Source organism: Trichomycterus rosablanca, chromosome 13 (assembly GCF_030014385.1).
Source record: "Trichomycterus rosablanca isolate fTriRos1 chromosome 13, fTriRos1.hap1, whole genome shotgun sequence".
Taxonomy (NCBI): Eukaryota; Metazoa; Chordata; class Actinopteri; order Siluriformes; family Trichomycteridae; genus Trichomycterus; species Trichomycterus rosablanca.
Genome location: NC_086000.1, coordinates 6,854,625 through 6,877,333, shown reverse-complemented (window position 1 = coordinate 6,877,333; position 22,709 = coordinate 6,854,625). Strand labels below are relative to the sequence as shown.

Genomic DNA, 22,709 nt, shown 5'->3' with positions numbered 1-22,709 from the left:
AAATAAAGGACAACGTGCTATGGCACTACTAAAATATGGAGAAAAACTTAAACGTGTTGTTTTTTGTTGCTTGATTTGTCCAGCTCTGGATACATCCAACGTCATGGTGAAAAAGCAGGTGTTTGAGCTGCTGGCTGCTCTCAGCATGTTCTCTGCGGAGGGATATAGATTGGCTCTGGACGCTCTGGACCACTATAAGGTAGGTGATGATCACAAGTGTGACCTAAGCCAGTTAACATTTATTGTATTTCAGATCCACATACAGTGTTGATTACCTTGCTTAGGCATGTGAGGAACTGGAACAGTGAATAAAAACTGTATTTCTAAGTATTAACCAAGATATGTAAAAAAAAAAAAAACTGATTCAGTGGGTAGTTCTGTCGACCCACGGGGCTTGCTTCTCCGGCTGGGTGGCCAGGGTCCTTTCTGTTTGCATGTTCTCCCTGTTTGTGTGGGTTTCCTCCGGTTGGTCCAGTTTTCCCCCCACAAGTTTGAAGACATGCAGTCAGGCCAAGTGGAGCTACTAATATTGGTACTAAAGTGTATGTGGGTGTGGGTGTCTGCTCCGTAATGGAATGGCGACCTGTCTTCTGTGTTTTCTGCTTTTCCCCAATGAATTAGACCCATTTTGACCCACTTACCATGATAAAGCAGTAGTTGAATGAATGAATGAACGAACGAACGAACAAATGAACGAACGAACAAATGAACGAACGAACGAATTAAGTAAAGTAAAGTATTACAACAGTGCAACAATGGTGCATGTCATTGTCAGGGATATATTAAATGTTGTGCTGATTAAGTAAATGAGTCACAACATACAATGTAACAAACCCTTTTGTGTACAGGGCTGAGTAGTCACATGTCAGTCAAAGTGCCCATTCAAACTATAGTCCACAGTAGAAAGCAAGGCCAAAGCCATGAACTGAACCAGCAGGGCATCAGAGCAGTGGATGAAGGTCGACTGGTCAAACAAATCCAGTTTCTCCAAGATCATGTGCATGGCAGGGCATGTGTGCATTGTTTACCCACAAAAGCGAGGGCATCAGGATGCACTGTAGGGTGATCCAACCCCACAACTTCTAGAAGTTAAAGGATCTCCTGGTAATGTCCTGGAACCAGATAACCACATGTTGACTTGTTTATTATGACTTCTTCAGTAGTGTGGACTATCATTAATGTAGTATTATATTCAATAGCCCTAACATTTGCTCGGGATTGGACATGATAATGTAAAGTGATAAAGAGATTAAGTTTAAACTTAAGTTTTGATAAATAACCATGACACTTTTTTTGGGTAAACTTTGTCTTAGCTGTGTAAGTGTCTGGGCGGGTGTTTATGTTGAGAATAACATTAACTCTGAATTCTGTTGTGGGTAATTTAAACTCTTAAATCGTTCAACTCAATATTAAACACACTTAAATGTAGTGTTATCAAGTAAATTAATAGTAATTAGCTGTTCCAGGTGTAGCGTAAGGGTTTTAATGAGGAGAATATAGGGCGAGAATATAGGGCGAGAAACACGCGGAGGAATATTTTGCTGTGGTTTAGGTAATGGCGGCGCCTAGTGTTTACATAAAAACTTGCATAATGCTTCTGAAGAAATACCTCAATTTTACATTTTACAACAGCAACGAAGAAACATTTACTAATGTTTACCTGTTTTTAGTGGTATTGCCACCATGTTGGCAAAAAACCCAAACAATTGAAAAGCTGAATGGTTATTAATTTGTATTTAATGCATTCAATTCATCTTATTCACTGTTTTTTGCTGTTAACATGTGTGATGTTAGCCTACATAACTGAAGATCCTTCATGTAAACACAGAACACAACATATACTGGGTGGCCGAAAGTACTGTATGTGGACATCCCTTCATTTGATTAAGTCCAGGTGTTCCACCCACACCCACGGCTAACGTGTATAACATCTATTATATGAAGTAAACTGTGTTTCCAACATTATGGCAACAGTTTAGAGAAAGACCTTTCCTGTGCTACCATAAAGACGCAGTTTGACAAGTTTGGTGCAAAGATACCCCTGTGTCCCCTGTGTCCTGGGTGCACATTAAATTAAACATCATGGTTTTAGAATAGGATGTCCAACAAAATAATGGTCAGGTGCTCACGTACTTTAACAGCACACCACAATTACGCCTTCAACTGTTACTGTCCATGATTATAAATACTATTCAATCGGCTCCACATCTGCAGATTTATTGTTATCAGCAGTGATTAAGAGTTTAACATACTGTAAAAAAAAAAAATTTCTGTAATGATTAACTGTATGAAGTTTTTTTCAATAATTGCTTTTTTAGTTTTTATAATATAAGATCTTAGTTATAAAAGAACCACCAGTCCAATTTCCACACGCACAAAGAGGGCAGTGCTGCATTTAGAGGTAGAAATGACAACATTACAAAGCAATATCTGACCTTTTTGCATAGCCTTTATAAATACTAACAGCCAATGTCCACGATTGCTTTGAATTAAACAAAACAATACTTTCCATTCAGTTAAATAGATCAAATGACCATAATTGTTGGTTTTAATATTAGTACAGTGCATTAGTGGTGTGTATCAATAAAACAAATAGATCTAACAATGGCAGCAAGTTGAAGACCATCCAAGTTCATGGATGGTACAAACGGATGTCAAAGTCATGTTTGTTTGTTTTTTTGTTGTTGTTCTATTACAGACTGTAAAGATGCAGCAGTACCGCTTCAGTGTGGTCATGAATGAGCTACAAAGTACTGATAATGTACCCTACATGGTAACATTGCTTAGTGTGATCAACGCCCTAATCTTCAGCACTGATGATCTACGTCAACGGGACAAGATGCGCAAGGAGTTCATTGGTACGCAATATGTTAATATGCCACATTTAATCTCAATTGTTACGCCATTTGGGTAATGTAGAGGTAACATGCGCTAGCTCAGTACTGCTGAGATTCGGGGTCCGGTGCTATTGGTCGGTTGGGCTCTACACAGACATAATTGGCTGTATCTGGGGGGCTGGCTAAACATCCTAGTCAGCTGTGTTTATTTGCAATTTAATTAAAATTTCTAGACTGGAATTTTCTGTTTATCAGCAATAGCTTAACTGCTGCTTATTCTAGTTTCAGACTATCTGGGTGTGACAGTTCTGTACTATTGGGCCCTGGGGACATGGGTTTAATACCTGCCCTAAATCACTGTCTGTGTATCTGTTTATCATGTTCTCTTCATGCCCTGGTACATTCCTGCCACCTTCTGAAGTCATGTCTGCAGGTATATTGGCTATTTGAAATTGTTAATAAGTGAAAACATGAGTGAGTGAATTAAGGGGTAAGGGCCCTGTCTGGGGTGTGTTCCTGCCCTGTGCCAGTGTTTATATGTTGCACTGGACTACCTTTAAGCAGTTAGTGAAAATCAATAAAATTAACACATAACGTGTATAGAAATCATAATTATGGAAAACACCTAAATGATCATTAAATATTTTTCATAAATTGGATTTCATAAATAGGCCAGCTGTAGCCTAGTGGTAAAATTACTGGACCAGTAACCAGAAGGTTACCCCACTACTGCCAGGTTGCTGCTGTTGGGCCCTTGAGCAAGGCCCTTAACTCTCAATTGCTCAGACTGTATACTGTAACTGTACTGTAAGTCGCTTTGAATAAAGGCGTCTGCTAAATGCTGAAAATGTAAATGTAATAGACGCTTTAAACTAAGTTTGTTTATAAGTTACCTGTTTTCGAGGTTACTATTTAAATTGGCTTACATCTAAACCACACCATCTCCCCTAGATAGTGCACTTCGTAGTCAGCCTTGTACAATATCTGGCGCACTAATTAGTGTAGTGTGTGAGGAAAAAGTACTGCTGTGTGATTCAGGACACCACCGAATTCCTACCGTTAATTTGTTTTATTTTAAAAGCTTCGTTAAACGTAGCAAAGCCTGGTTACGAACCGCGTCTCATAGCACTGCAATATGTAGTATACTATGATAGGTTGTGTATCAGCTAGCGCCCTAATTCGGCATACTATTTAGTAGGGTAGTTTGTGGTTTGGGACGCATCCTTCAATGGCGCTTGGTTTAATTGTTTAATTGCGCTCACCTTGTTTAAGTGCAGAACCTTTTGCACTTTTTCAAAAAGAAAAAGGAAGCGGTTTGGCTGTTCAGGTTCAGCTCACTGAAGTAGAGGAATGTTTACGAAGTCGAAGTCTTTGAAGAAACTCATGAAATTTCGGTTGCTTTGTTTACTTTTTGTCTACCAGGTTTGCAGCTCCTCGACGTTCTACCCAAACTGAGGTGAGTTGAAACAGGTGTCAAAACAAATGCTAAAAAAATTTAATGAAATTCATTTAAATTACATAAAATTGAGGTAAATACAACAATAAAAATGCTAAAAGAAATAATGTAAGGGCACAGTGCACTGTTCAGTTACCCATAAGGTGTAGCATGTTTACCTCAGCTCAATAATTAGAACACATATTTGGCCATAGACTGTATGTATCTTGGTATAATCAATGATTTTGTGACTAATGATTTTTTGTTCCTTATTGAATATAAAATGTACTATTTTGTCCAAAAAACTAATTAGAGCATTTTTAAAAAAATATGCTCAGACAAAATTTTGCATACAGCAACTGATGTAGAAAGTTCTGTAATGTTATTTAATTTTAAAATAGTCATCTAATGAATTCTTAATTATTATCGTTGACCATATCTGTTGGCTTCTCTGTGCACATACGAAATGAGCTATTGTGTCTCTTGTCAGGGTTGGGAAGAAACCCCAAACTGTTTGTTTGTTTATTAGGATTTTAACGTCATGTTTTACACTTTGGTTACATTAATGACAGGAACGGTAGTCACTCATTACACAAGGTTCATTAGTTCACAAGGTTATATTGAGCACAATCATGGACAATTTTGTATCTCCAATCCAATTCACTTGCATGTCTTTGGACTGTGGGAGGAAACCAGAGCACCTGGAGGAAACCCACGTGGACACGGGGAGAACTTGCAAACTCCACACGGAAAGGACCCGGACCGCCCCACCGGGGGATCGAACCTATGACCTTCTTGCTGTGAGGCGACAGTGCTACCCACTTAGCCACAGTGACTCCCAAAAGAATGAAGTTTTGTACATAATTTGATTGGATAGTCAAGATATGATTTTAGTGTTAAGTAAAACAATTGTGATTATTAATTAGCTATTATACTGCAGTGATTATAATTTCACTTAAACAACTTTGGACCATTGGAATTTTTTTGTTTCAGTTTGGTACTAAATCTATATTATTTTCTCTCAACATGCTAAATATGTCTGTATTTATTTCAGGGAGGAGGAGGATGAGGACTTGATTATTCAGTGTGAGGCATTTGAGGAAGCTATGGCTGAGGATGATGAGGAATTGCTCAGAATTTATGGAGGAATTGACATGAGCAATCACCATGAGGTCTTCATCACTCTGTTCAACAAAGTAAGACTTTGCTATGTGAGCCTCATACATATATACTGTATTGTGCTACCAAACGGAGGTCCAACTCGCTTTTGCTGTAAGGTGCACTGCCCTACTGTGTACAATACATGAGCTCACTTTAACGAGAAGTGAGATATTGTAGCAGTCCATTTTTTTTACATTTTACGCAAAACGGTATGCTTTTTTTTATCATGGATGTTTATTTATTATGGTTTTTCTTGACGTTGAGATACTCTGCACTTGACTATGAAATTGCACTTATTGATAATAACCAAATGGTTTTATTACCTAAAGAAGATTCTGAACATGATGTGTGTTGCTGAAAGTACTGATCTAAAACCAAACTCTTTGTTTTTAAACTTTTTCCCTGTAGGTGAGTAGCTCCCCTGCTTCGCTGCAGCTGTTGTCCATCTTACAGACGCTGTTGTTGATAGGACCTGAGCGAGTAGACATCTGGCAGGCCTTAGAGGCTCTAACTAACCGTGCTCTCCTGTTAGCCCAAAACTGTGAGTCTCATAGATTGTAAAAAAAAATTCTAACTTTGATCATTTAAATAAGGCCATTTATTTCATTTGAAAACTAGTTGCTTTACTTTATTTGAGTTGTGTGTAAATATGTAGTCATTTTAATTAGGTATCTGCTTCAGCTATTGAATTTAAGGTAGGTTGTTGGAACAATGACTTCTTTGCTGGTTGTTTGATTAATTATTTACATCCCTGATTTGATCTGTTTCATCTTCTTTACTAGGTCATATTTTCTTGTTTAACTTGAGATAAGAGGTTTTTGGATGTCATTATGTACCCATAAGGATATTACATGTCCAAAAGTATATGGACACCTGACAATGAACTTGTTTGACATCCTATTATAGTTTTGTATAATACATCAATAATATTGTTTGATCTTCTGTCAAATGAGTAAAGAAGTCCAAACTATGTTTCTATTCGCCTCACTCTGCACATGGGTGCAGGCATGATGGAACAGTTGGAAGTTTTGATTTATTTTACATAATTAATTTTGTACAGCTGCAAGCAATAGGTGTGGCTGAAACACATGAACTAATGAGGTGTGTCCGTGTACTTTTGGCCATGTAGTGTAACGTTTTCCAGCTATTTAGCATGTTAATGATGTTAATTTTCTGTGTCTTATGCATTCCAGCTCAGCTGGACTCCTGTGAAAAGATCATGCAGCGACTTACCTTTTCTAAAGGTGCAGTTACTGGTTCTCATCACGTGGATGCTCCACCACCCAAAAAAGCTGACAAGTCAGTTCAGACTGAGCTGGCTGATAAGGAGAAGGAATGTTTAAAAAAGATGCCCATTACCAACCATGTAGAACCCATCAGCTCTGCCCAGATGCCATGCACCACCCAACCTCCACCACCACCACCTCCCCCACCACCACCACCTTTACCTGGAATGGGAATCCAAGCACCTCCACCTGTTCTACCCCTTCTTGCGGGTCCTGTTGGTCCCCCACCTCCCCCACCACCACCACCGCCTTTACCTGGAATGGGTGGTCCTGCACCTCCTCCCCCACCACCTCTGCCATTAATAGGGATTCCCCCTCCACCACCTTTACCAGGCTTGGCTGTTCCTCCTCCTCCTCCACCCTTACCTGGCATGGGAATGCCTCCACCACCTCCTCCTTTACCAGGGATGGCACCTGGAGGACCTCCCCCACCACCTCCATTCCCTGGTATACCATGCCCACCTCCAATAGGAGGAGATATAATAGTAGCCCAAAGCGTCCATTATCTGGGCAGGTCGTCCAGCATGCCTGTAAAGACCGGTCCTCATCCTACACTACGGATGAAGAAGCTCAACTGGCAGAAGCTCAATTCCAGAGCAGTCACTGGTAAGTTGTATACCATCTATAGCCAGCATGCTTCTAAATAAACCCGTTAAATATATATTAGACGTACTATTTGCCCTTAAAATAGAAGTGTTTTTAAGTTTTGAAGCTGAAAGCATGTTTTGGGTCTTTGTCTTGCTGTAGATTCCCTGACCAACTAGATGTAAAAGAGAAAGTATTGCATCAGCTCAAAATGCTTTAGTAGCCTCTGGGTCAGGGTTTCAGTCACTCCAAGTCCAGCAAAAGTGTCCCAGTCCATCATACTCCCTTTACCCCCATTTTACAGCTGGTATCACAGTCCAAGGAATCATTGTGTGATGATGAATAAACTGATGTACAAAGCATGAAACCTGAACTCTTGTAGATTATTCTAGTATTATTATTCTAATGGTAGATCATTCTCATATTAAGGGGTGTTTTCTTCTTTCTGTTGCAGACGGTTGCAGTATATGGGCCTCAGTGCAAGCTGATCATCCTTTGGAGCCAAACTACACTAACATTGAGGAACTCTTCAGTCTCCCTGTGGCTCAGCCCAAAGAGAAAAGCCCAGTCACGCCTGTTAAGAAGGAACCCAAAGAGGTATGTTACCACTTTTGTTCTATCCCATAGATAATGTTTTACGAGAGTTTTGGGATACATGATGACCTTCTAAACATTTCTTTCCTTTCTTGTAGATTTCGTTTATCGATCCCAAAAAGAACCTAAATTTAAATATATTTCTCAAACAATTTAAATGGTGAGCTATTTAATGTAGATTAGTATTATATGCTCTTGTCAGTAAACTATTTGATACTATTGTTAATGCTATAATCATTTTAAATAGCTCTTATGTGGACTTTGTGGCCATGATTGAGAAAGGGGATCGTTCCAAGTTTGATGTTGAGGTGTTAAAACAGTTGCTAAAGCTCCTGCCTGAGAAACATGAGGTGGGTCACGCACAACAGAACTTAATTTATGAAATATGGAAGAAAAAAAAATTTTGTTAAATGACTTCAACCTGGCCTCTTTTTCTGTGTTAAAGATTGACAATCTGAACTCCTTCCAAGGAGAAAGGGACAAGCTTGCCAACGTGGACCAGTTTTACCTCTTACTCCTGGCTGTTCCCTGGTAATGGCCTTTTCCTATTAATGTAGTACAAAGTTATTCTGTCAACACTGCTCAAGTGGATTTGAAAAGAAAAAAGTCCGTTAACATTGACCCTTGGGTTCACCTGAATTGTTTTTGGCTGTTTTTTTACCGTTCTGTCTAATCTAGCTACCAGTTAAGAATTGAGTGTATGCTGCTGTGTGAAGAGACCACGTCTGTGCTGGAGATTTTGAGGCCCAAGGCACAGCTGGTAGAAGAAGCATGCAATAGTGAGTGGGAGATTTGTTACTGTGTGGAAAGTCTGACCTTGCATTAATATTTTGTTGCTGGAAACTGCACTTTTAAATCAGCAATATTATTTACACACTGTACAGATTGTATAGGATTCCAATATCAACTATATAGCCGATATTGGCATAAAGCCCTAAAATGCCTTGCTATAATAAAGAAGTATCTATTATATATTATATCTATCATAGCAAGCTTCTGTGAAACATCACAGGCACGGACGGTTGCGGCAGCCTTCGTTATTCATGACTTTTTTTTGTGGTCTGTGTTCAAATTCAGAATCCGTATTGTCATCATGAAAGGAGTTTGTTAAATTATTTAAAATTGAATTATTCAGCATGTTTGATAAGCTAGGAGCTGTAAGAACATTCATCTGTTTTATTAGAATAGTTTTGGAATATCTGAGGGAGAAAATACTTTTAAGTGTTGATGATCTAAACCACTTTATTAGAACCATTACTAGGCTGAAGTATCTCCAAAGCAGCAAGGGGTGCTTACACACAAGCGTGATGAGTACCCACTGACAGTGGTTCAAGGAGTAAAAAAAAAAAAAAAAAAACATGAATCGCAGCCTGACACGTTTTGTAAAGTTGCTACCAGAATGCACTGCAGGACTGAATGACTTGCTAGTAATGTCCTGGTACCAGATACCACAGGACTCCTTCAGATGTCTTGTTGAGTCCATGTTTTAGGCAGGTCAGAGTTGTTTTGGCAGCATATTAGGCAGGGCAGGTGGTCCGTATGTTGTGGCTTATCAGTTTAAATCTGATCCTAATCTGATATTCAAACATTGCATGAGTATGAGAATTTGTAATTGAAACTGTTTACTCCAATAAACATGCCCACTACATACAGAAACATTACAGAACTGTTAATTTAGTGATTAAGTTGGTTAAAATGTGTTTTTGGTGTCTGTTTTTTCCTGTAGGCCTGAAAACAAGCACTCTGCTGCCCAGTTTCTGCAAGCTCATTCTTCATGTGGGAAACTTCCTCAATTATGTAAGGACATTACAAAGTGTATATGCTGTAAGGTTTGCTGTAAGTTACTGTAATGATTTTCACATAGAATCACCTAATAAAAACGGGCAGATGGGATTTTCTTTGGCAGTTCTGTTGTGGTGCAGAAAATAAAGATTTGGCAACTTTGTGTTTTTATATTCAGTGTTCTAATTGCAATAGCCCATTTAAGTTGAAGTTTGGTAAATAAGCAAATCTTTTTTTCTTTGGGCAGGGAAGTCATACAGGAAACGCTGAAGGATTCAAAATTAGCTCCCTGCTAAAGCTGACTGAGACCAAAGCCAACAAGGGTCGCATTACTCTCTTGCACCATATCCTCGAGGTACTTGGTTATTCTGCTTAACACGCATGAGAATAATTATGTTCATTTGAAAACACTACAGTATTTTGATTTAATAGCTATAATGGGATGGTAATACTGTAAATACACTGTGCTTCAGTGTTGCCTGAGCACTGAATTACTTTAAGTATATATATATAAAACATCACCATCACCACAAGTGCGGTACATATCTACCTTGTGCTAGGCCAATATTAATATAGTTAGCTTGTACAAATATCTTTTTCCTGATTAGATTCTGTTTTGGTCTTTAGAATTTGTGTTTGCTTGGTGCAGTGCTAAAGTAGTAATGGATTATGTACTTCCAGGAAGCAGAATTGAACCACCCTGAACTTCTGAGCCTTTCCGATGACATTGAGAGTTGTGAAAAAGCAGCAGGGTGAATACAATACAATACAAATACATCCCAATTTCACCTAGATGGATTTTGTCTAGTTGGTTTAACGGGGGATATTAAAGCAATAAGCCACGAGAGGCCGTGCATTACTGTGATTTTAGCACGGGGATGACGTTTTTGAAACTAAACTAAAACTTCTTTCCCCGTGCTAAAATCATAACAGTAATGCACGGTCTCGAGTGGCTTATTGCTTTTATAAAACGGCGGTCAACAAAAAATATAATAAATACAACAATGTTTAATTCATAAATGTATTTATTGTGTATAAACTTACAATAAAGCATTCTTCCGCGACGCAAAATAGTTCGATTAACAGTGTTGCTAGGCAACATGAGGGCGAAAATAACATTAAGTTTTTCGATTCAGTGGCGTATTAATATGGAATGATGTGAGGTGGTCATAGGTGTGAGTTTATCGGGGATTTTACAACGGCTTCGAACACGGCTCAGCCAATCAGATTTTAGGACCGGAACTATCCGTTTTATAATTTTGTTTTTTTTCCTTTAGAATAAACCTGGAATCCATTCAAGTTGAGACGAATGGACTGTCTAAGCGTTTAAGGGACACTGAGAAGAAAGTCTGTTCATCTGTTAAAGATGTTAAAGATCAGTTTTCACGTGTTACTGAGGTAAGTAAAGAAGAACATTTTCCTTTTTAATATTATTCTTTATTCCACAGGATAAAAAATACTAAGCTTTTTGAGAATTGGGGTTCTGCAAAGTTAATCCTTTGCCACTAAGCAGACAATGTACAGTATTTGATAGTTTATTCACATGTAGTTTTGTATGAAACGCATTTCAGTTTAATATGAGAACTATCTGGCAGTGGTCGTCATTTGGAGACATGAAGTGTTCGTGAACCTTTATTGCTTTAGTTGGGCGCTCAGGTGGTGCGACAGTCTGTTAAGCAAGCCCACCACCGCTGAGATCCAAGTATGAATGTCAGCTGTCTATGGAACTGCAGAACATCTACATAAATATGATTGGCTTTGTTTCGGGAGTTAAACATGTCTGTGGTTTCTGCCTTGCGCCAAGAGTTTTCCAGTGGACTCAGACCTGAATGAAAATGGAATGAAAAAAAATTATTATGAATATTATTATGATATTTATGAAAACATGTATTTGTAGTTTAAATTCCTTTTTATTTTAGTACTATAGGACAAGATGATTCTGGTTGAACAATTGTATATGAAAATAGATTTTATTTTGCATCTGACATTATAGTGAGACATTCAGTGCACTTATGTGAAATCATGTGAAAGATCTTATAATTAAACTCAATTAAATAGATCCTATTAATAACATTCATGTTGAGCTTAGCTGATGAGCATGTGAGCATGTCTGCATTATATGAAACTTTTTGCTCCATATGTAGGAGAACCTTCAGGCATGTCAAGCTGTAGAAGACAGATTTGTTAACATCGAGAAGAAGAAGGTGGATCTGGCTCAGTATCTGTGTGAGGATACAGCTCAGCTCTCACTAGAGGAACTCTTCAGCAACATAAAGACATTCAGAGGACTTTTTCTTAAAGCATTAAAAGTAATCCGTTTTGTTTCTATTAGCAAATTGCTTGACGACATTTGCGAATTTGTGCATAGGAATGACAATATCTAAATCATCTGTGATTTTACTGCATGCTATCATCTTTGGATTCTTGTGTGCTGTTGCAAACAGCCACTAAAAATAACTTCTTCACCCTCATACTGACCTTCTGTTTGAAATCATTTTCTGTTCCAGGAGAACAAGATCCGTAAGGAGCAGGCTGCCAAAGCAGAGAAGAGGAAGAAGCAGCTGGCAGAGGAGGAGTCCAAGAGACAGAAGGGAGAGAACGGCAAGATCAGTAAGTACTCTCTAAACCTGTCACAAGTCTGCCAGGAATGTTTGTCCTTTAGTCAAAATTCTTACTGTCAAGCTGATAATCAGAACATCTACAAAATATAGGAATGGAGCGGCATGTTCAAAATATGTTAGGGTGCGTGGGTGGCGTAGCGGTCTAATATGCTAGCCCATCACTGAGATCTCAGCTGTGCTATCGGCCTAGCCGGGTGTCCAGCGAACACAATTGGCTGTGTCTGAGGAAGGGAAATAGACAGGGTTCCTGTATTGCTTCTGCATAATCCTCCTCTGCCGGCTGGTCAAGGCGACTACACAAGGGGTGGGAAAATCATGGCGCAGCGCAGTGTGTTTTCCCATACGTATTATTGATCTCTCTAAGACTCCGCCTCTGGCAGGTTTAAAATAAGCAGGCAGCAATGTCAGAGAGGGTGCACAATAGTCCACTGCTCTCCTTAGTCAGGGCAACAGCAGTGCAAGCAGTTCAGTTACATTTCAGTTGTAGTGTTGAAAAATGATGCAACAACTGGAACAAATACAAGAACTATTAAACCACTAATAATCAGCAACCTGAGCAGTAATGACTTTGGCCGAGAAAGAACATTGCATTGAGATTTGGGAACGTGGTGACACCAAAATGCATTTTGATCTTGCTAAGATTAGAGATCTTTACTATGGACTGGCTGAGTGTCTACACTGACATAATTGGCTATGTCTAAGTAGGCGTGACAAAGATATTTCTCATTACTTTGGCAATTCTGGCCTCTGCTGGCTGGTTAATGGCTCCCGCACACAGAAGATTAGTGTGTGATTCTTCATCCCCATTGCCTCAGTTATGAGGAATCCCCTCCGGTACCCTCCCTTAAACAAGCCTATCGTTGTTTGTGTAGGTGCTCAGAGCTGAGATTTCAACTGACGAGTTTGAGATATCAGCTCTGGTGTGCTAGCGTGTTTTACAGCTGCGCCACCTGAGCGCCTCTTATTCATCGTTATGTTTTACCATCACCTTAAACCGGTCGGGGTCCCAGGGATCCCCCGTTTCCCCAGGGATCCCGTACAGGACAGCAATCCATCACAGGGCCTCGCCAACCCAAACCAGACCACCAATCATCTGTATGTAGATGCCCAACCAGCTGACAGCACCACTGTGAATTGAAACCCTGAACCCTAGTGGTAGTGGGCTAGCCAAAAAAATATCCAAAACAAGTGTTCAAATCTACATAAAAAAGATTTAGCTAACATTTAACTTTTGCCATAGCCATTCTAGACTTTAAACTAAGTCCTTTTCAAATGCTGAGTGGTACTCTGAAGAGAGACGTGCCAGAAAGACAATCTGGAGAGCTTCAGGATTAAGAAATGCTTTTACACATTGTCATGGGTGGCAGTAATATGGGAGCTGACTGAATCAGTAGATCACTTTATGCATGCACATTTATATTTGGACTGCTAATACTATCAAGAAAATATCAGGGCAAACTTTGATTTGAAATCAAATGTATGATATTATGTTTATAATAATTGTAATATTAATGATATTTGTTCTGTATTTTTAGTCAGAAGAGGTGCTTTACCTCAGGAGGATGGCTGCATTATTGACAACCTACTGGCTGACATCAGGAAAGGCTTCCAGCTCAGGAAGACTCGGCCCAGGTGCGAAACGGAAAGTGCCTCCTCTAGTGAAATGCATAGGGACACCGGTAAGGACAAGATGACTCCGAAAACATCCTCAGTGGCTCCGATCCGAATGTCTGAAATCACCATTCCTTTTCATCTCCTCTACTTTGTGCTTGTTGCTGGAGTTCAGATAGAAAGGCAGTTTTTGTGCCTGCTTCTTTAGTGAACAAGAAGATGAAAAGTTAAGAGGTGTTCAGACCTTTGGACACAGAGCTCTAGCGTTCGCCGCCGCCCTCACGCTTCCGCCAAGCTAACAGTCTGCACAACAAACCCTTCTGTGTATGTGGCTGCAGAGTTGCAGGCCAGTCACAATGCCCATGCTAACTCCTGGCAATCACAGAAAGCACCTACACTGGTCACACAAGCATCAGAACATCAGGTCATCTGGACTAATCATGTTTTCTTGTAATAAATTTTTAATGTTATTAGTCAGGCGATGGTTATGCGAACATTTTTATTTCCTTACCAGTTTTGATTTATTATGACTTTATGGATGGAGTTGTTTTGTTAAATAGTGCAGGTTTAGTTTCTTGGCTGACGAGATAAAAATGATCATCTAAGGTTTCTCAGTACATTGATAAACAATATTTACGTTTCTTTCAATGGCGTAATGCTTTAGTACAGTTTGCAGTAAAGCAGCCCCTTTCCATTTTTATTTGAATCTCTTTAGAATGTGGCATCATGTGCTGCTTTTTGAGACCTTCTAACCTGCTTCGCATTACCAGACATTCAACAGGTCTGGCAGTATCATGCCTGGGTGTGGTTATTAAATTGAAACTAAATTGGCTATTTAATTTGGTTAACTGTTTGACAATAAATATCACTTCAGTTTTAAAAGGCAGGTTTTTTAATTACGTCAGGTTTTATTTTATTAAATCAACCTTTTAACTGCTCCATAATTTCACTCAGCTGCTTTTGACTTACCTAACCCCAGAAAATGGACTGCATTCAGCATGATATTACCTGCATGCAGATCTCTGCTGCCATTTTCATTTGATTTTATCTTCTGCTTTTTAGTCTAAAACGTTATTTCTTCTTAATCTTCTACTCCAGCATCAAGTGTCAGGTGTGCAGAAGGAGAAGTCACATCAAATGCACCTCAAGACCTCCCTCCTCCTCTGTCCGAGAAAATGGGCGCAGAAGATCCAGCCAGCGCTTCCTCCACCAGCCCCCTAGAAGAAACAGCAACAGCAGCAGCAGCAGCAGTAGCTGGCAGTAAAGCTCAGCCTGCACTTCAAGTAGTTGAAGAGTCCCAGACAGACTCCTCCACTCAAGACACCTCAACAAAACCCACAGTGCCTCCTCAGGAGTCTTCAGCAGAGCATCCTTCAGCACAAAACTGCTCACCAGATAATGAAGAAGCTAAAACTCATACAACTGAAATCATTACTGAGGGAATTTCTTCCGAAGACGCTCCAGTGAAAGAAAATCATTCGGTGGACGGGCAGTCTTCTACAGTGCCCCCATCTACAGTGAACCCATCTGCAACAGAAGAGAACACGCAACAAAACTGGAATGCTAACAACAGCCAGCTCGAGGGTGACGGCAGTTCTCTCGAAACTATGCACAAAAACGCCACAAATGTCCACGCCAATTCTGATGCTCATATCGACCCCGATGCAAATGGAAATAGTTCCATTACTGATGAAATGCCACTGAAAAGCCAAGAACAAGATGAAAAGAGGCATTCAAGCAGTAGCCAAACAAACTCTGATGGCAGTAATGAGATGCAGCGTGCTTGTGATAAACCTGATGGAGCGTGTGCAATGGACAGCTCTTCCTCCTCAAATCCTCCCAACCCGCAGCTTAAACCCAACAAGCTCATCAGAGGGAAGAAAAAAAGCAATAAAGAAGGTAACCTATGTGTATATCCTCCTAATAAAGATAATGTGCTTGAAGGCTGGCGTCTGAGATTAAAAGTGTACGTCCTTATGTTCATGTGTGGTTTTACAAATGTTTACAAATATTTTGGGGTGCAGAAACTGATACCAATTGGACAAAGGAGAGGATTTATTTAGGGATGAACCTGTCCTGTTTATCGTTTATTTATTTATACTTGTTTGTTTTTGTTAACCATTTTGTTTTTGGTTTGCTAGATTCTGCCCACTATTGACTCCAGTAAGATTACCATCTATTTTAAACTGCTGCTCATGAAATGCTTTATGGGAGCTAAACGTGCATGTGTGCTACCTACTCTACTCTGGGTTCATGATTTCAGACCCCCAAGATTGGCTAGTTTCGCTTTAACTAATAGAATTGCAGATAAGGCATTATGGTGGCACAGCAGTCTAGTACACTAACCCAGAGCTTAGCGGTGCTATTGGTCGGCTTCGCGTGTACACCGACATGATTGGCTATTGTTAAGGGAGAGGTTGGCCAAAGTCTTGCAATGGATTAATGCACTGTCCAGGGTGGGAAAATGAATGCAGAGGTGCTATCCCTGCCTCCTTATGAGTCACCTGTATGGCTTTGGCATCCTTGTGGATTGTCTTTGCCATTCACCTGGCAGTAGGGCAAACTCTTTATAATTGCCGGCTTTTTGAAGCCTTTTACATTTTTTACATATTATAGACTCGAGTGATCCGAGTATTGGGCAGTACTAATATCCTCTCAATGTGAGACTTTTATGTTTTTGATTCTAAATTATTCAACTGATCACAGCCATGAGACATGTCCCAAGCATTGATTGCCGTTAACACTGTCTAGTCGCTGAGAAATCCAGTGACCCATGTATAAGGCCTTAAGACCAAAGACCCACTTTTCATGTCTTGGCTTATACTAACGTGTATGCAATGTAATACCAAGCTCATCAGAGAGGCATCAGAAAAATGCCCACAGCTATTCAGTCGTATAGCAGAGGCTGGTATTCAGCTTTGTTGTCCTGACCCTATAAGTGGCCAGATCCAGTTTTGTTCCAGACATCCATACAGTTTGCATCTGGCATTAAAGCCTTAGGCTGTTGTAAGCCCCTCCACAGCCCCTGAATGTCATTTTTAAGGTCTGCTTTTGGAGCATTTGGGAGCAGCCTCACTCTGTGAATATCTAATCTGTTCTGCCAAATAAATTTTCCAACAGGCATACAAATGTTCACAGCACAAAATACACCAGTGGGTTGGAGCAGAAGATGTCAAATCTAAGACCAGATCAGATTTTTTGTGACTGTATAAAGTCATGTATGCATTCCTAAATTTTTATTATTATCATCATCCCTCTTTGGTATTTTTTCATATTTTTCATAGTTTCCATAGTAGTGGTCTTTAAGTATTTGTAAAATGACATTTGTGTGGTGTTTTTTTTGTGTTTTTATTATTTATAAAAAAAATTTTGTTTAAGTTAGTCTTGCAACAAATAAAATTTCGGTCCTGATGCACTAGATTTGCCTGTCAGGACGCAAATAAATGTCATGAAGTCCTTCAGCGTGTGTCTTTCTCTCTCTTTGCCTCTCTTAAGCAGAGGGTAACAGCCAAGGAAACAGTAATCCTAAAAAGAGCTGTGTGTTGCAGTAAGGTAGGTCACATGGTAGATGTGGAACTAACAGGGCTAAATGGGATGAGTCCCTGTCTGTTCTAACCGAATCTGTTCTAACGAAAGGTTTGTCTATGTACTAGTGTGTGTCTTAACTCTCCGCCCTCCGATTTAATTAATGTTAAATCATCTAATAATGAGGGTAATCTGTCTGCTCTAACATTCCTCAAGTGTCTGTTAACCTTTGTCTATTTATATATGGAAATTCAACATACAGCACAGTCAGCATCATGAAATCACACTGTTTAACATGTCTTAATCTAATGCCATAATTGTTTACTGATTTTTAATACTTAATTGATTAGTGTTAAATACATATTTTAAATTTCAGTGCTGTTTGGTTTATTTAAATATTAATTTGGTGTTTGCATAAGATCTACTAAGTAATAATAATAATTAGCATGCATTAAATAGACCTGTCACTGTTCTGAAATTTGGGTGGGTGCTCAGGTGTCAGTGTGTGCACAGCCATAAAATACTCTCACTACTGCTGAGATGTGCGGTTCAAATCTCAGCGATGCTATCAGCCAGTCGGGTGTCTACACATACATGACTGGCTATGTCTGTAGGGTTGGATGACCAAATAGCCTAGCCAATGGGTGGTGCACTGGTCAGCACACTCTTATTGATGGTCCCAAGCTCAGATAAAAATAAGTGTAGCGTCAGAAAGGGTTGATGTGCCACATCAGATCTACAGCTGTGACCTCTACATACAGGAGAAAAGCAAGAAAAGCAATCTTGATCTTATTGTTTATCTACAGCACATTCCCCAATTCTGTCTGTAAACAAGTAAAACTGCACATTCTACTGTAGATCAGATTCTGTATCAAAGTACATTTTCCACAATACAATCTTAGGCATAACATGAATGTTGTGATCATGCAAAATCAAATTCTCTAAAACCAGTGTTTCTCAAAAGAGGAATATATAAAACACTGGGGGTCCTGTGAGATACTGCAAAATTAAATGTAAATTAAATGACTGTGGAAAATGAACATAACAATGATCCAATTTACACTGAAATAAAAGAATACTAATTTCTAATAAGTTTTACATTAAACCAAGCTTATAATTTAAATGTAGTTTGTTGCTGTGGCGAAGAAAATGGCCTGCGTCATAGCCTGGGGTTCGATCCCCAGGTGGGGTGGTCCGGGTCCTTTCTGTGTGGAGTTTTCATGTTCTCCCCGAGTCCTTGTGAGTTTCCTCCGGGTGCTCCGGTTGCCTCCCACAGTCCGAAGACATGCGAAACAAACAAACATAAAGAACAGTCCTTTATAAACAGTGTAAATTTACATTTAAATTCAAGCTTTAGTTTATCTTTCAGACATTTCTATATAATTAGAAATTATGCATTTTAGCAAACCTGTTACTGGAGCTGGAAATTATACTGATGTAAAAGTAAATGCTGGTATGACGGCATTCTGTGATAATGATTTGGACATTTTTTAAAATACTGCTATGAGCCCATAATGCCAAATTCAATACCTTGATTGATCTTCGTGATTCTTTTTAATTTTAAAGACCTTCACTATGACTTAAACACAGTCAATATTCTGCTGGACAAAATATTCATAAGAAATCATTTGCTTGTAGAATCTTATGGTTTCATCTAACAAATAATTACAGCAAACTCAGCTATGATTAGTTGGGGTTTTGGTCATTGTGACTGTTTTTGCATGTTTAATTTTAGACAAATTATCAAGACCTAATGACCTTGATTTGTGTGAACTCTATTCAGAATGCATGCAATCAAACTGAATTTCTTTTCAATTCAAGTTATTCACTGATATATTTTTACTGTTGCAGGAAAACCCCGCAAGAGAAAATTGAGAGGGAAGAGATGAAGCTTTCTCCCTAAGACTCTAATTAAAGTTGTATTTGTGATCTTGACCAGCTCCCTTTAACTGCCCTCACACAGCACTTACAAACCAAGGGCTGAGCCATGAACACACTCTGCAGTATCAAGGCTTCTGCATGCACCAATACACCATGTGATGTCATTTTAAAATATCTGTATTAATGAAAAAAAGTACTTTTTAACTTATAAGTTGAGTGTGACCAATTATTAAAGGGGAACTGTTACTTTTGGCTGTTTTAATAGCAACAAGGGCTGTATAATTCCATCTTATTTATTTACTGTACTAAATTGGCTAGTCTTGATTTTTTTCGAATAAATTAAGCACCTTTAGAGTTTTCAGCCTACATGATGACATTATTTTTTGTTTTTCCCTTTTTCTTACAAATGGTTTAAGGAAGAAATAATAAAACCTTTTATATGATCTGGAATTATACAGCATTTTCTGTTTTTAATAAATGGCCATACAATAAGCGTTCCCCTTGAAGTTTCATATTTGTATACTGTATTAGTATATTTCGCTAAAAGTTTTGGATATGTGGATATAAATTATATCAGTTTCCAGTGTTTTTAACTTAAATCAAAGTTACACTAACATTCATGTTATAAATATATACACACAGAATCATCTATTTAAGACAATAATTAAAATCATAATGCCTTTTTATCTAGAAAGTTTAAAGTAATGATGAATGTAGGGCATGGAGTGATTGGCATTGGCAGCTCTTTTTTTTAAAGCCCATTTACACTTGTACCAAGTTTTCCGCTAGTATGTGTCTTAGTATTCATGTAAATAAACTATTTATGACTGGCTACTTAAGCCATGGTGTATAACATAAAAAAATATTTTTGTGTTTGTCAATTAGAAATTGGTTATTGAAATGACCGGATCAGATAATTCTAAGATGGTTGGTGTCATTTATATCCTCTGCTTCTGATGAGAATGGATTACAGACTGAATATTATATTTTTTCCTCAGATGCTGCTAGTTGAATTTAGCTTGACGTCTACATTATTTGAAAGAGTGTGTTTATATTCATACACATTTATTAAATGCTGTTTATTGGCCAACTCTGCATTCTGTGTATTATTACATGACTGAAGTGACACCAATGAGTTCAGGTTTATATGATTTATAATTGAACTCTAAACAAATATATTGTAGATGGTAGAAAAAATGGACACAGAGTGCACCCTATGGTGCAAACATTATTTTCTGAAGATGAGCCAAAATTCCAAGGTGATAATGCCACCCAAAATGAGAATTTTTGTAAAAGTGGTTTAATAAACAACAAAATAAGGTCAACTGGGTGCAAGGCTGGAATACAACATGCCCAGGGTGGCTAATTGCTCTGAGCATCAAATCTTTTGGGAGGTGAAAAAACCTGTGAATCTTGATGCTGAACATTTTGTACTTAAAAGCATACTAAATTAAAATCCATGCATCCAGTTCTGTCTGAAGGAAGCATCTGTACACTGTACATGTCTGACCCTGACAGCCAAACTTTAAGTTTTGTTTTCTTATAGACTTACATTAAAACATTATTTGCATGTAAAACAATGTCTGGCATCTACATGATCTTAGAGAAAGATCTATTATGCCCTAATAGCTGGTATTTCCCCCTTTGGCTGAAATTAGACATTTTCTATGACCATCTACCAGTCTCTGCCATCGACTGGGAGAAAGTTTTTCACACTCCTCCATGCAGAATTTCTTCAGCTGTGTGAGGTTTGAGGGGTTTCTTGTGTCCACTTGTAAATGATTTTCTCCACTTGTAAATGACAGTGGAATGGCTAATTTATAATTGTTTTGAGATCATTTTAAATCCCTTCCCAGACTCATATGCATTTAAAACCTTCTTTCTGAAGACCTCAGAGAGCTCTTTAGATCTCACCATGGTGATACCACTCACTTCAACAATCAAGAGCAAACCAAACTAATGTCTGAGGTTTAAATAAAACTCCAGTGTCCTCTAACGATGGTCTAATCATTGCAGCTGATGTGGTGCACCTGATTATAATTTTAGACATTTTAAGTAGTAATAAATGTGGGGGTGTCCTAACTTTTTCCTCATCATAAATTTCCATTTTTGTTCATTACATTTTACAACTTTCCATCTCTCAGTACTGTTCAAATGAAGCTCAAATGTTTATATGTGGTGTTTATATGGGGTGTCCTAACTTTTTCACATGACTGTATATATATGCATGTGTACAGCACTTGTTTGGAAGCTGGGGTCAGAGCATGAGGTCAGTCATTGTACGGCATCCCTGGAGCAGATAGGGTTGAGGGCCTTGCTGAAGGGCTGAACTAGTGGTGGGCGGATCGATCCAAATATCGATAGTATCGATACCAACGTTGGCACTGGAATTGGATCGATACTAACATGATGGGATCAATACTTTACAATACAATACTCTCTGCTACATTCACTACGTTCCTCCAGTTTTATCAAAAAGTAGATGTGTGTGTGTGTGTGTGTGTGTGTGTGTGTGTGTACAAACACAACTCTTTTACATCTAACATGCACACTTCGCATTAAAAAAATAAATCATAGCCGCTCAGGTGGCGCAGCAGTAAAAACACACGATGTTCATTCAATACATCGTATTGAATCTCGGCTCTGCCTTGCCGGCTAAGGCTGAGCGGCTACATGAACAACAATTGGTTTGTTGTTAAGATAAGCGGCGGGACTAAGCCGGAGGGGGACTCTCTCTCAGACTAGTGCGATTACGACCTCTGCTGGCTGGTTGGTGGCGCCTGCACGGAGATGGGGAAGGAGTGCGGTAGAGGGTGTGGCCCTCCGTGCACAGCACTACCGCAGCTGCACTGCTCAAGTGTGAGTGATAAGATGTTCGATTGCTGTGCACGTGTCGGAGGGGGCGTGGAGCAGCCTCGTCCTCCCTAATCAGGAGCAGGGACCAGCATTAGTGAGAGGATCATTGATGGGTAGAAATTGGATGCGCTAAAGTGGGAGAAAAAGGGGTAAAATACAACAAAATAAATAAATAAATAAATAAATAAAATAAAATAAATCATGACACACTGCTCTTCCCTACATGAATGTAAATAAGCTGCTTTATGAGTAAAAAGTATCGGTATCAGTATCAGTATTGGCAATACTGGCCCTGTATTTACTTGGTATCGGATCAATACCAAATTTTGCAGTATCTCACACCACTACTACTGACTGATGGCACAAAGATCTACCCACTAGGCTACCACTGTCCCTAATTCATTTATTATTTATTTCATTATCATTTCTTTGTCATTTATGTGTTATATATTTCTTTCTTTCTTTTTTTTTTTTGGCTGCATATAATTAAATGTTGTTTTGGTAAGAAGTAACAGGCACTAGGTACAGTAGGATA

The 22,709-nt window shown here is 38.9% G+C and overlaps 2 protein-coding genes across 2 annotated transcripts in view; both read left to right on the top strand.

Moving 5' to 3' along the window:
• inf2 (inverted formin 2) overlaps positions 1-4,297 on the top strand; it is a 34,344-nt gene extending 30,047 nt beyond the window's left edge. The window contains exons 3-5 of the mRNA XM_063007221.1: positions 84-199; positions 2,699-2,858; positions 4,260-4,297. Coding sequence (XP_062863291.1) covers positions 84-199; positions 2,699-2,858; positions 4,260-4,297 — 314 coding nt within the window. The remainder of the gene's footprint in view (positions 1-83; positions 200-2,698; positions 2,859-4,259) is intronic.
• Positions 4,024-15,975, top strand: LOC134325656 (inverted formin-2-like). Its single transcript, XM_063007902.1, has 17 exons — positions 4,024-4,293; positions 5,327-5,468; positions 5,842-5,974; positions 6,627-7,325; positions 7,759-7,901; positions 7,997-8,058; positions 8,146-8,248; positions 8,344-8,429; positions 8,577-8,677; positions 9,625-9,695; positions 9,928-10,035; positions 10,362-10,432; positions 10,958-11,078; positions 11,825-11,989; positions 12,188-12,290; positions 13,837-13,980; positions 15,011-15,975. Exons 2-17 carry the CDS (start codon positions 5,379-5,381, stop codon positions 15,973-15,975), a joined length of 3,165 nt encoding a protein of 1,054 aa, XP_062863972.1. The 5' UTR covers positions 4,024-4,293; positions 5,327-5,378.
• The last annotated feature ends 6,734 nt before the right edge of the window (positions 15,976-22,709 follow it).